The sequence below is a fragment of the Toxorhynchites rutilus genome, chromosome 3, assembly GCF_029784135.1.
Source record: "Toxorhynchites rutilus septentrionalis strain SRP chromosome 3, ASM2978413v1, whole genome shotgun sequence".
Taxonomy (NCBI): Eukaryota; Metazoa; Arthropoda; class Insecta; order Diptera; family Culicidae; genus Toxorhynchites; species Toxorhynchites rutilus.
Window position 1 is genome coordinate 85649775 of NC_073746.1, and position 14052 is coordinate 85663826.

The 14052-nt window shown below is 39.1% G+C and overlaps 1 protein-coding gene across 1 annotated transcript; it reads right to left on the reverse strand.

Moving 5' to 3' along the window:
• Window positions 1-3338: 3338 nt before the first annotated feature.
• Window positions 3339-4514, reverse strand: LOC129777965 (uncharacterized). Its single transcript, XM_055784580.1, has 2 exons — window positions 4034-4514; window positions 3339-3974 (listed from the first exon to the last, which is right to left on the reverse strand). Exons 1-2 carry the CDS (start codon window positions 4464-4466, stop codon window positions 3652-3654), a joined length of 756 nt encoding a protein of 251 aa, XP_055640555.1. The 5' UTR covers window positions 4467-4514; the 3' UTR covers window positions 3339-3651.
• Window positions 4515-14052: the final 9538 nt, after the last annotated feature.

A 14052-nucleotide genomic window follows, 5' to 3' on the forward strand; every position in this document is an offset into this window, starting at 1 on the left:
ACACAAGCGCTTTTAAGTCATCATCGGCCGCTTTCGAGTCTACATTAACAGCATCCTCCGGCAAACCATCGATCAATTTCTTCCACGAATTACGTATAGTTTTGTCAGATATCTCCTCCCAAGAGGTTGCCAACCACGAAATACACTGTTGAAGATTAATCTTCTTCAATCGTTCTTCGAAACTAAAGAGGAAAGTATATAAATAAAACCTCAATTAGAATTTGAATTTAAATTTTGAAAAAGAACAGACGAAAAACTATCGTGCGCATAGTTTTGTGTTTATATTACAAAAATTTAATGTTTAATATTTGGAAATTTACCTTAAGTGTTCGTTTTCCAGAATTAATGCGAGCATCAGTTTTCTTTTATACTTTCGCTTGATTGCATTGATGACCGCTTGGTCCATCGGCTGGCATTCAGCAGTTACATTTGGTGGGAGGTTGAAAATTTCTTTCTGACAAATAAAGAAATTTTACGCTTTTTCGCGTGAGTTCGTGTTTAAGACTAACTTTATTTTTCAAATATGTACAATATATATACAGACATTCTTAACCTAAAGATGAGGAATATCTCCTCTCTCTTTCATGAAACCGATACACATCGGTTCCATTATCTCCACGCGACGACCACGTGGTCGTCACCGTGGGCCTATCTTATTTTCGAGTTGGCCCTTTCCATCCTTCGCCCTAAAAATAAACCTGAATAAACATCATCTTATATTTTATTACACTTTGCTGGTGTATCTAGCCGAGCGCGCAGCTAGGGATGGAAAGGGTAATAAATGCATCCTAAGCGATGCGTGCATTAAATTGTTTACCGGACGCAATCTAAATATTCGTCTGTTTTGAATTTATGACCAGCAATAATTTCGAGCTACAAGCGTTTTCTAGCCTGATCAAACACTTGAGCTCTTACATTTGTTAATTGCCTTACATTGGTCCTATCTAAATATTGCGTTTCGTCCTAACTAAACGACTATTTCCCATTTGGGATTTAGGATAAGCAAATACTTGAGTTTGTCTTGCTCTTACATATTTTCCTTCGCTCAGCTGGGGTCTTGTTTTAAATGTATATTTTGTCTTACTTATTTCGTAGCCTATCTGTCCGCGACAGAGGTAGATCACTTGAATCAGTCCATCGTCACTCTGTAGAGATTCGTCAACGTCATAATAACTGGTGCAATTATCAAGAACCAGCAATGCCTTTGGCTCCAATCCTCTCTCGGCCGAAAATTTTCGAACAGCGGGGACAAACTCTTCGTGGAACCATTGACGGAACAACAGTCTGGTCATCCAAGCCTTTTTGGAATGATTATATGAAACGGGAAGTTCTTCGATGTTGATTCCTCGTGGTTTTGCAGCAGTGCAAATGAAATACAACGGAAGCTTTAGGGAACCATCTATGTTGGAGCAAGGCATAAACGTATACCTTGTTTTGCTTCCGTCCGCTTGCCACGGTCTCATCACAGGTAACGACAGAGCGTGTGGCTAGGAGCTTGATGAACAAGGCAGATTCATCTGCATTAAAGACTTGGGATAGTGATAGCTGTATTTCCTGAATCTTCTTCTGTAGAACCTTCTTGAAATTTAGGTATGCTTCAACGTTTACCGATGCCTTTTCTCCTGTTACGGCTTTCACGCGCAATCCAAACCGCTGCTTAAAACGATGCATCCAGCCATCCGAAGCAGAAAAACCGTGCACCGCATAGAGCCCCCGGTCCTGGAACATCTTAAACAGCAGCTCCGCCTTTGCTTTAAGAATATCCACTGTCAACAAAATGTTGGACTGCCGCTGCTGTAAAATCCAGATGTAAAGAGCTTCTTCCAGCAAAGGGAACGTCTGCTCTTTCAATGTTTTTCGATTATTTACACCATATTCCTTGTGTCCAAGTGTCCACCGCCTCACGAATTGCCTTTTTCTTTTGGATTATTCTCGTGACCGTAGAAGATCCTACGCCGTACTTCTTCCCAAGAAAGTCATGCGTACCACCTCCTGCTTCAAAATCTTCAATTATGCGAACCTTCTCCACCAGCGTCAGGAAATTGCTCCTCCGTTTCCAGTTAACGTTCGTACTGGATCCTTGCAAACCATCAATTTTGAGCCTGGCGATCGAAATGAATGTATATTAAATCTACGCTAATTTTAATATCAAACTTCATTAAGAACTTACCAATTAATCCAACCTAGAACGAAACTCAACCACGAATGAAATAAACGTCAGTGGTGTGAAAACTTTTCTGCGTTTCCCATAACAACAAACAATCGGTGTGACCCTCGATCGATTTTCGACTTTGACAGTTCAGCCCAACGAGTGAAAGTCTTTCACAAATTGGGCTAAGAGCTTAGTGCAACGAGTGAAATTCGACTGTACCAAACTTTCTATACCATATGCTAAAGCTGGAATGTCTTGCAAAACAATAATGATTTTTTTTAAATTACAGATTTGGATTGATATGAGGTGAAAGGTAAAGAAAACACTAGCACACAACAAGCGAGAATTTAGGGCCACAGGTGATGGCCCAATACAATAAAGCTATTGACTCCGCTACAACAAAAAATCGACGCTAAAAGAGAATCACATGCAAAAAAAAATGTTTTGCTAAAAAAAGTGGAATTCATGTGTGACTCCTTGCGGAATTCCATAGATTGCAGTTGTGAAAATACATGAAAAAATCATTTTCTAATAATTATATTTTTGTAAAGCAAATAGTTCCATGATGTCGTTTTTATTACACATCTATGCATGCATTACACCTATTAAGCTTCATTCAGTGAGGGAATATCAGTTTTCTCCAAAAACTAAACCATATTAACACTTTTGGAAATATAGATATTTATAATTTTCATAGCAGATGTCTCAAAAAAAGGTTTGGCATCCTTTCTTAGTGCTTTGTGAAACATTTCAAACTCGTTTCAAGATATTTCAGCACCGCCACTGACATTCGAACAGAGTAACGAATCGAACTGTTTCCCTCGATTTCTATAATTCCAGATTTAACTCGGTATGATAGTGATAGTGATTGTATCGAATCCTCGATTCGATTTCTATAATAGGGCCCAACATAAACATTTTCCATATTTTCAGTCGCCTGACATGCGTTTCTTGTCTTTATCAAAGGCATACCTTTAGAGGCGAATGAACCGCAAAGTTTAAAGCCTCTCAAAAACAAAGGATGATTGAATTAATGGCATACCATCTCGATGCTGGTGTCTATTTTTTGAGGCGCTCAAATAATTCTAACAATAAAAAACAAACACAAAATTTTCCGGAAATCGGATAGAAACCACTTTTTGGTCCATTCTTATTTCAGAGTAATACATTGAATGAAGAAAAAGTATTTGATAGACAATATTTATTGTGAACATCGGTCAATACAAGTTCTAAGGTTATACTATTATAACTCTAGTAAGGGATGAGATCGATAAAATAATAAAATAATGCTTTTCTTGGAACACTGACTAGAACCCTTTGGAAATTGAAATATTCATATTGAGACTTTCTATCTAACACTACATCGGAATGAGTCACATTGGCTTGGTACATAAATAAATAAATAACTAGTGCGAACATCAATAAATAATTAGTTCATAAATAGTGTCTGTCTATACACAAGTCCTCGAATCACACTCGTGTTCTAACACAAACTTCCACTAATACTTATTGAGAGCATCCAGCTCGTCCAGTTCTGCCTGAGATACAAGAGTAAAAATCTGCATTTTGAGTTCGATTATTTTGCGAGGAGAAAACTTGCGCACAGTGCGTGATATCTGCTGGAAAAATCCGTCCAGCTCGTCCATCCCGTAATCACTGGTGGGTTTCACCACCGCTGCGGTACCCACAATCTCTGCGATCGCCGAATCCGTCGAGGACAGTACCGACGGTGCTGTTTCCGATTGATTTTGAACCATATCAATCTCACTAATCAAATCCTCCTCAATAGGATCGAAGAGATCCACACAAGATTCATGATTTACTGGGAAAAAAATGGATTTGTTTGGAACATTGTGATGAATCAAATAATTCGGTACAAACCTCCACCTTCGATGTCCTTCGAAATAACCCCATCTAGATCCAGTTCGAACGGTGTCGAGAATCCATTGCTATCCAGGACCAATGTGGAATCATCCCGTCGCAAATACGGATCCAGAAAGCTCATCAAATCGGCATACCGATACGGTCCCAACGAAGCAGCCTTCCTGCGCTGTCGAACGTAGGCCGTTCGTAAACTTTTCCACTTGTGTTGTATCTGCAGCGACTGAAGCCTGGTTACTTCGTCGTACTTAATCCCAAGCACCTGAGCGGTTATCTGCCTCCAAGCGGCCGACTTCGAACGCTTCTTGCTATAGTTACGATCCGTTTTGTCGTATAGCACTCGGTTAGCCTCCACTAGCCCGATCAGCTGCAGCGTTTGAGTGGCACGCAAACGAAGATCGTGCAACTTTGGGTCCGGCTGGGCGGTGTCCATTTGAATGTGTGCAGAACGCGACTGAGTCCCCTCTACCCGGCTGAGACGCCCCTGTTTTACGCAAATGTAAACAAAAGCGTAATAAATGTCAGAAAAGAGTGCAGTTCTAAACGTAGGGTGGTTCTCGCAAGTTACTTGATAAAATTGTGGAAAATACATATGAATCTTGTTAGATGAATAAAAAATTGAAATTTATACGCTGTTTCTTTATTTTTATTCATTTTCTTCACGTAAGAGCTTGATTAAAAAAATGTATATACTTAAGGTATGATAACTATCTTCTTTTAAAAAACTGGCAACCATTGTTTTGTTTATGTTAAGTATTAATAAAATAAAAAATGTTTGTGTTTCATTATTATAGAAACAGGCGGCAAACTATAACTTTTTTTCCAAAATATATATTTTATTAAGGCACATGTGGCGTTAGCCTGACGTGGCCGGGAGTCCAATATTTTGACAATTTTTGTCTTACAACTATGTTAGTAATATGTAACCGATTACTCGCGGTTGGCTCGAGGTTAGTATTACAAAGATCTCATAATTGGGATGTTGCAGTCTCCAGTACAATGTATGTGTGGCCGGCACGGGATACTTCCTATTGGGGTGTAACTGACCATTGATCAGCGACGCCCCCCTAGTCTGTACCTCATATCAATCGTGGTACATCTCTCTTGACTCGAGGAATCCAGGGTAGAATGGTCACTGGGCGGTACAATCTTCAGCTCGTGTAGAGTTGCCATGAGCGGTACAACCTTTGGCTCTTGTTGAATGATCAGTGGCCTGCACAGCCTTCGACCTGTGTATCTGTAAAGAGTATGTGTATGTATTGCCGCGACTAAGTAAAAGTTTATCGATTGGATAGGAGGGATATGATACAGGGATACAACGGAGGAAACATCATCAAACGTTGACATCGGCGTTTCTGAGGAACAGGTATAGATGAAGCAGAAGATCAGGATCACGGCTACCTAGGATATCCCGGACGGAGATATCCGATTGTCTGCCTAGTGCCCTCAATGCAATGGAAAGCTGAGAGCGGGCAGCATGGAACCGGATACACGACCAGACAACATGCTCGATGTCGTGGTAGCCATCGCCACAATCACAAAGATTGTTTGCTGCGAGCCCAATGCGATAAAGATGCGCGTTTAGGTTGTAGTGATTGGACTTGTCTACAATTTTTTTGGTACTTTCGTATTAGCGTCACCGGAGTCGAAATACAATAAATGATATATTTCAAAGCAAAACTTAACCGGGCAAACGTATGCCGTCCGACGCTCGCTAATGCTCGGTCGGACCTAACTAAAGGATCGTCTCCTATGTTTCAAACTAAACGGACAATCGATGGAACACAGGTTTGTTTGCGAAAGGCCACCGCTTCCGACGGCGGGTCGGCGGCCGACTCGGATTGCGTCACCTCGGTGGCTTAGGGCCGCCTCCGTTCCTTATCCTCGATAGATGGGGACTACGTCCCCATTACGTTGACCTCAGAATAAATTTAATTAAGAAAAACCCATTCATAATGAATATTGCGCTCCGGTGGCGATTATACTTAAATACCCCGAATCCCAAATACACATTTTCGTTGCACTAAAAAATTACAAAACACTGCATACAACTAGGCAACAACAATACAAATAATGTTTGAATGCCAGTGCGAACAATAAAAATGCTATCTATTGTATTTCGGCTCCGGTGACGCTAATACGAAAGTACCTTTTTTTCCAAAATATATATTATGCGTCTATTCCCTAACTGGACACGACGGTTAGAAATAGTCGCGCTTCAAACGGTCATAAAAATAGTCGCGATTGCGTTTGACAGACAAATCTGTCATATGTGACAAATCATATTATCGTGTTTGCTTATGTTTTTGCAAGCATGCAAAATCCAATTCTTCCAAACGTTCAGCATCGTCGGGCTTATATAAACACAAAATATCATTGTCCATACGGCTACTACTTCCTGGGATTATCACGATTTACGCGAAGTGTAAATTAACCATTAGTTCCTTGAACGTATTTTATGAACGAGAAGGAATAATCAGACGTAGCAAACGACAAAGCTTTTCCGAAAGTTTGTTATGGACAAACGAACCTGGTTCTATACTACATGCATATGAAATGACTTCGAGACCCTTGGAGGGAAGCTACGTCCAGACTATCCAGATAAAGTTTCAATGCAGATGCTTATATCCATTGTTATGCGAATATTATATAATTCCTCTCTTCTGGCCGGATAACTGTATTTTACAATTCAATTCATCGGTTCTGTATTACAAAACTACAAAAATGATAAATGTTTCCTTCATTTTATTCATTATTCAATAAATGCGTGCAAGAAAAACTGTACTAAAATTAGTGATTAATATCGTCATCCGTCTTCAGGAAAGCTATACATATTAATTATTACAAAAAATACACGAAAATTATTGTAGTTCAACCGCAAAATTCCGTATCGAACCTTTTTTCAAAACATTGTTTCACCAGTTAATTTATTTATAGTTTGTTTTGACGTAGGACTACGTCTTTCATTTCTATACCGGGGTGTAAAATCAAAGTTTCGAAAACGAAAGCGTTATGCCGGAGACCGAGATTTTGAGCGTTAATAGCTCCTAAACAACTGAACGAAATGGTATGATAAACACTTCATTCGAAAGATAAAATGTCTACGCGTTATATACTTGTTACTTTTTGATCCAAAAACTTGTTTCAATAGTCTTAAAATTGCCTTCAAAACAGGCTATTGAAATCACCAATCGGTATATAAGCGAGCGCCGCTCGGAAATCCACTCTCATTCTTTGTGTGGACACCGACTGGATAACATCGTTGCTGGACGGGCTGGACGGCGAGGGATCGAGAGCCTTTCTCAAGGCAAGAGGGCGGAGGTGGTAGCGCTGGAGTAAAATAGAGTAGTGTTTTCAAAGGGCCTTTCTCAAGGCTAGAGACGAATGAACTGAAAAAGTTTAAAGTCTCTATAATACAATACCAATACCAATACCAAATCCACTCAGTTCTAATTGAACAGCGATGGGAGCATGTTGTCGCTGTTGTGGTGAAGCTCTTCGTTTATCATGAAAGCGCGGATGAACGGTGTCACCAAGAGCCTGTTTGTACACCTTAGGCCATCAGGAGGAGAGTGATGCCACAAACGGTTCCCCGGGAAGAGATCGGAGCAGCCGCCACACACACAAACACATACACGCGCGGAACTCTTCGTTTGGATGCCATTCAGCATCGAGAAAATTCCGGAAAGATTCAATTGTTGCTGAAAAATAATCTGCCAGTTCCCCTGGGAATTGGGAATGTGAAAGAGTTTATTTTAATGTTTTCTATCCATGTAACACTGCGACCAAATATTTTTCAATTAAGTGCTATTAACAGGTGGTTATTGAGTTAGCATTAACCACTGGTGGGCTTCGAGTATCGAGGAAAACCTGGAAAGAACTAATCGTTACTGAAAAATACTCTTCTAGTTACCCTGGGAATTGAAAAATACATTGATGCGAAATGTTGTCTAATGTTTTCTATCCATATAACACTGCAACTAAATACATTTGGTTTTGTGATTTTTCAATCAATCGCAATTAACAGGAATGCTTCTGAAAATTATTCTACCCCATCAGTAGAAAATTTTCGTATCCAATATTGTATGCGCGCGCAACGGAAAACATATAATTTTCAATCGATTATTGCTCAGTCGCCGAAAGTTTCAAACTCAGAGAGTTCATTCCCCTCTAGTTTGCCTTCCAAATTGCCATCGTAAACCACACCTTCTCTCGATTCAATCACGCACAAAAAGCATACTTAAGCGATTTTCTGGTGGTGAAACGTAATCATTTTTCGTGAGGACATCGACAAGACAACATCGTTATTGAACGAGCTGAACTAGCGGAACGAGCTGGACGAGCTGGACGGCGAGGGATCGAGGTATTCATCACCTGGCCTGACCTGTCCTGACACGCATTCAATTTGTTTGGAACTGTGAGGAAGCGCAGAAAATCCGATTTATCAGAAGAAGAGAAGACGACCGAGAGAGTATCAGCACCGAGAAACGATTCCATTTGAAATATCGAAGCAGCCGCCACACACACACATATATATACGTGCGGAAATTCCATCCAGCATCGAGAAGATTACGGAAAGATATTATCGTTCCTGAAAAATAATCTGTTTTTTTAAAATGCTTTTTAACATATAACGCTGCGACCAAATACATTTGGTTTTGTGATTTTTCAATCAAGTGCAATTAACAGATGCTTACATATGACATATAACACTGCGACCAAATACATTTGGTTCTGTGATTTTTCAATGAAGTGCAATTAACAGGTGCCTATTGAGTTAGCATTAACCACTGGTGGGCTTCGAGTATCGGAGAGAGTCTGGGAAGATGTTATTGTCGCTGAAAAATAATCTGCCAGTTCCCCTGGGAATTGAAAAATACATTCATGCGAAAGAGTTTATTTTAATGTTTCCTAACATATAACGCTGCGACCAAATACATTTGGTTTTGTGATTTTTCAATCAAGTGCAATTAGCAGGAAAGCTTCTGAAGTTTATTCTTCCCCATCAGTGGGATATGTTTGTTTCCAATATTGGATGAGCGCGCAACGGAAAATGTTTCGCATCGCGAAAAACATAATTCTCAATCGATTATGGCTCAGTCGCTGAAAGTTTCAAACCCAGAGAGTTCATTCCCCTCTAGTTTGCCTTCCAAGTTGCCATCGTAAACTACACCTTCTTTCTATTGAATCACGGACAAAAAGCATACTTAAGCGATTCTGGTGGTGAAACGTAATCATTTTTCGTGAGGACATCGACAAGACAACATCGTTACTGAACGAGTTGAACGAGCTGGATGGTGAGGGATCAAGGGATTCATTACCTGGCCTGACCTAACCTGAAACGCATGCAGTTTGTTTGGGACTGTGACGGAGCGCAGAAAATCCGATCCATCAGAAAGAGAAGACGACCGAGAGAATACCAGCATCGAAAATTGGTTCCGCTTGAGACATCACACACACATACACGCGCGCGACTCTTTACGTTTGCTGGTTATCGAGAAGAATCCGGAAAGAAGTGATCGTTGCTGTAAAATCATCCCCTTGGAATTGAAAATTACATTCATTCAAAGAGTTTATTTTAACGTTTTCTATCCAAACGTTACTGCGACCAAATACAATTGGTTTTGTGATTTTGTGATTAACAGGTCTACTATATCAACTTATCGAGTTAGCATTAACCACTGGTGGTGGACTTCGGGAAGAATCCGGAAAGATATGGCTGCTGCAAAATGATCTGCCAGTTCCCCTTGGCACTGAAAATAACATGAAAGCGAAAGAGTTTATTTTAATGTTTTCTAACCATATAACACTGTGACCAATTACATTTGGTTCTGTGATTTTTCAATCAAGTGCAATTAGCAGGAAAGCTTCTGAAGATTATTCTTCCCCATCAGTAGGATATTTTCGTATCCAATATAGGATGCATAAAACATTGTGCCTCCAACGTAAAGCTCTCGTTTTCGAAGTCACCCAAATATTCATTTATTCATTCATTCAGAATGGATTCAGATTCGACTTCAAACAAATGATCACTAAATCAACAATAGTCCTACGTCACCGTTGCGGTTATACCATAGATATAACCCACTCCCTGTTTTTAATTAGCGTTTTGACATTTGGAACAAAGTTGAGGGGTGATCAGTATGGGTTTTCCATGAATTTAATCACCCCTTCTGAAAAGCGACGATTTAAACAGGTAGCTGAAATGACCTCAGAATTCCACAGTCAAGTAAATTCACAATATATTTTTGTTAAGTCTCATATGATCGGTATTCAGTCAGCCGGACGGAGCAAGAAAATAAGAAAAAATTAGTTAATAGTAGAAAATAATCAAGAAATTCTCAACCTACAATCTACTTTTATCAGGTCACGTTTTTTTACTAATAACATAAATTCATTTTGGCTGATCAGCGAAAACTGATAATAGTATGCAGTGGACCAAGTGCCTACGATCATAGCGACTAGAGAGAAGCCACGTTTTTCTGCCAACCAGAAAATGGAAGGAATTTCAAAAGAGATGTTGGATCTCTCCGCATCAAAAGATTCTTCCCTTCGTCCTTCAATAAACACGGTAAAGTAACTCCTATTGAGACACAATGTATATGTTTTTCAGACAATTCATAGTTATATAAAAGTTGATAAAATTTATTATTATATCTTGTTTAGACAAGGTGGACCAAGTGTCAGAGAGTAAAAAATCGTAATTACTAAACTTTTCATAATTGATTCCAAATCTAACCATGGTCTTTCATTGACTGCAAGTACCCTTCTTCAAAACCATGCTAACCCGTTTGTCGTTTTAACCTATTTTTTTATAAAAATCAAGAATTACACATTTTCAAGTACATACTAATTGATTATTTTTGGTAAGTAAAATACTGTTTAAAGTCATAAACCGGTTTGTTTTATTGGATAGGGTTAGTGGAGGAAATTCTACTGTTTAAAATCCATTTCGTCTGTGTACTGAATAAATTATATGATTCCATCATCAAATTGTTCAGTCAGAGTGGACCATGAACACATGACCAGTCGTAAAATCCTCTTGATTGACCTTCAAAAGGTTTTTGTGACATTATAACTACACGACCTTGTTAAAGAGTAACTAAGAGCTGTAGAAACCCAATTGGGGAGAATGATTGAAAGTTACTAAAACTACACAACTTCAAACTTTGAGTTCGATTTACCCGAAATCATAATTATGTTACTTATTCCGGTCTGACTGAACGTCAAGAATTACCAATGGCGCTAGCCTGACCGGACCGGGAGTTCAATATTTTGTCAATATTTCTTATTAGCTATGTTAGTAATATGTAAGCGATTGCTTGCGGTTAGCTCGAGGTTAGTAATACAATTTGTTGTCATAATTGGGATGTTGCAGTCTTCAATGCTCTGTACGTGTGCCCAACACGGGATACTTCCTATTGGGATGCAGCTGACCATTAATCAGCAACGCCCCTTAGTCTGTACCCCATATCTAGAGTGGTGCGTCTCTCTCGACTCGAGGAATCCAGGATAGAATGGTCACTGGCCGGCTGAATCTTCAGCTCGTGTAGAGTTGTCATGAGCGGTGCAACCTTCGGCTCTTGTTGAATGATCAGTGGACTGCACAACCGTCGGTCCATGTCGTCGAAGGGGTTCGATATTTGAATTTTTTGTTATGCGGAATTATTTTCAACAGAATGTTGTGAGTGAGTGATCGAAGCGTAAGCAAAACAGTAAATCGTGAACTGACGATTTACCGCAGCATAGACTGAATTTATTGTGCTGATTGCTTCTATTTCTTGTTATTCTATCGATTCTTTCGGGCATAGTTAACTGCAATTGTATTCGCATTCGTATTGATATATTTATATTATACCTAGCCGTTAGTTTCACGTTGGATTTTCTGTTAGATAATGCTTGGTATTTTTCAATAATTTCCTTTAAAAAAAAAACGAAAAATAGTAGAAATACTTCCAATCAATACCAATACCAATACAATGGTGCAAACATCTCTGCGATCCATGAAGAAATTATCGAGTTATAGCGGTTCGAAATTTTCCATAATTCCGTTACAAGTTCATGTTTTAAAATTTCTTTTTAAATGCTTTGTTGTCGTGAAACCAACCTCTTGAAGGGTCGTGGGCGTACAAACTGAAAACCGATCGCTAGACAAAATACCAAATATGATATTTCCATTTATTTTCTATATTATTTTGGAAAAGTTAAATATTTCGAATAATGTGAAATGTCTTCACAAAGCTACATGTCCTCTCAGTACTTGCATGGTCTTCAAGACATGCCCTCACATCTGGCATCTCTGCTGCGAAACATGGTTTCATGTGAACATAGATTCTTCTACTCACGAGGTACGTAAGATTCGTTGACAGTATTGAATACGAGGTCTGTTCAAAAAGCATCGCGATTTTCGAATTTACGCGGCTTACATATATTCAATTCTAGACTTTTTTGTAGCATAATGTTGGCACTTATGGCGACAAGTACGACAATTTTGAATGTTCAGTAAATTTTTCCCAGCTGCTTTTCTTAGGCCGGCGACATAGTGAATGCGATGCGAGTGCGGGCTCGTTCACAGAAAAGCTGTTTTGTTAACGAATGCGGAAATCAGATGCAAACCACCCAGACCGGAAATAGTAAACGCGATGCGAACGCGGTTTCAATGCGGCGAAACTGTGTGTGGAGTGTTTTGCAGCGAGGGAACGCAAGTGGTGGTTGCCAGACGATTTCCATAAATATCTTCACAATCGAACGAAAATAAAGATGGAATTGTTAGATTAGTCGTTTTGTTCGATGAATTATATACCTTATTACAATTTACATAATGCATATAATGAAAACGTTACGTTAAGGACTTTCCATTTACCATGTTCAGAGATAAAAAAGATCTCACAATTCAATTGCTTACAAAATGAAGATATGTTATCATATCTGGCATCCTTGTGCTGGGTTGTTTACATGTAGAATGGAGCGGAATGAAACATCAAAAAACGTGCGATCTAAAGCGATGAGTATGTCATATCACGCAATGAACTCCAATTAATCGCATCGTATCGCTTCGCACCGCGTTTACTATGTCCTCGGCCTTACACGTGTTTTGGTTCATCTTCGATTTTTGGTAAACCTACCTTGGAGTGAAACAACGTTTATCGGAGTTCGAAAACATGTTCTCGGATGGTAAAAAAGATGTGAACAACGCAAAGTGTTACTTTTTGAAAAGACCTCGTACATGCTTAAAAATAAATAATCTAAGAACATGGAATTGAAGAAGGAGATAGCTTACAATGAAGAATTTTAATTAGCGTAAAGTAGTGGATTGCAATCATCTATATTTTTCGTGACGTTTTTCTTGATTTTTCAAAATGGAGCGAGAAAAGTTGGAGGGCTGCATTCGAAAAACGACAGCATAGTTTACGTAGGATTACGTTAGACTATTTGTTGCATGTTGATTTTAAGTATCTTTGTCGAAGACATACCACAATCGTAGGCAACCTTTCGCAGCAACGGCTATGTCGCTTTTCACCTCATTTTACTCGTGGCCAACACTTTTAGAATACCTCATTCGGATACGATAGCGTCCGCTTCTTAGCTTCTTTTTATTGTTTGTAATGAGGAGGCATCGAAATGAAATTTTCATAGATGAATGCAGCTGCAGTTTCTTCTACTTCGTTTATTTTACAGATTCCTCTCTAAAAAACAATGAAGTAGAAGAAACTACAACTTAAAAGTTCATTCGTCTATTGCTTGCCTGTATCGTCTCGATTCCAAGTTTTAAGTCCGCATTAGAAAACACCAGTGGTTTGCACAAAGGTATGAGAAATTGGACGCTTTTATTTCAACGCTATCTTTACGAACTACTAGTGAAAAATACGATTTTTTTTATCGCAATGGTTCGGTTGAAATCAATTGGGGTCGAAACCTTGTAAATCCACTAAGAAATTATTGGGCATGAAATGCTCAAAAAACACAACGTGACTGTTTTTTAGTTTTCCAATTGTTATCTCCAATATGTCCCCGATAGA

Bases quoted from the DNA above. Each gene is read 5' to 3' on its own strand.
- LOC129777965 (XM_055784580.1), bottom strand. From the start codon at position 4,466: ATGGACACCGCCCAGCCGGACCCAAAGTTGCACGATCTTCGTTTGCGT. The intron at 3,975-4,033 runs GTTTGTACCGAA...TTTTTTTCCCAG, and splicing joins GAAGGACATCGAAGGTGGAG to TAAATCATGAATCTTGTGTG.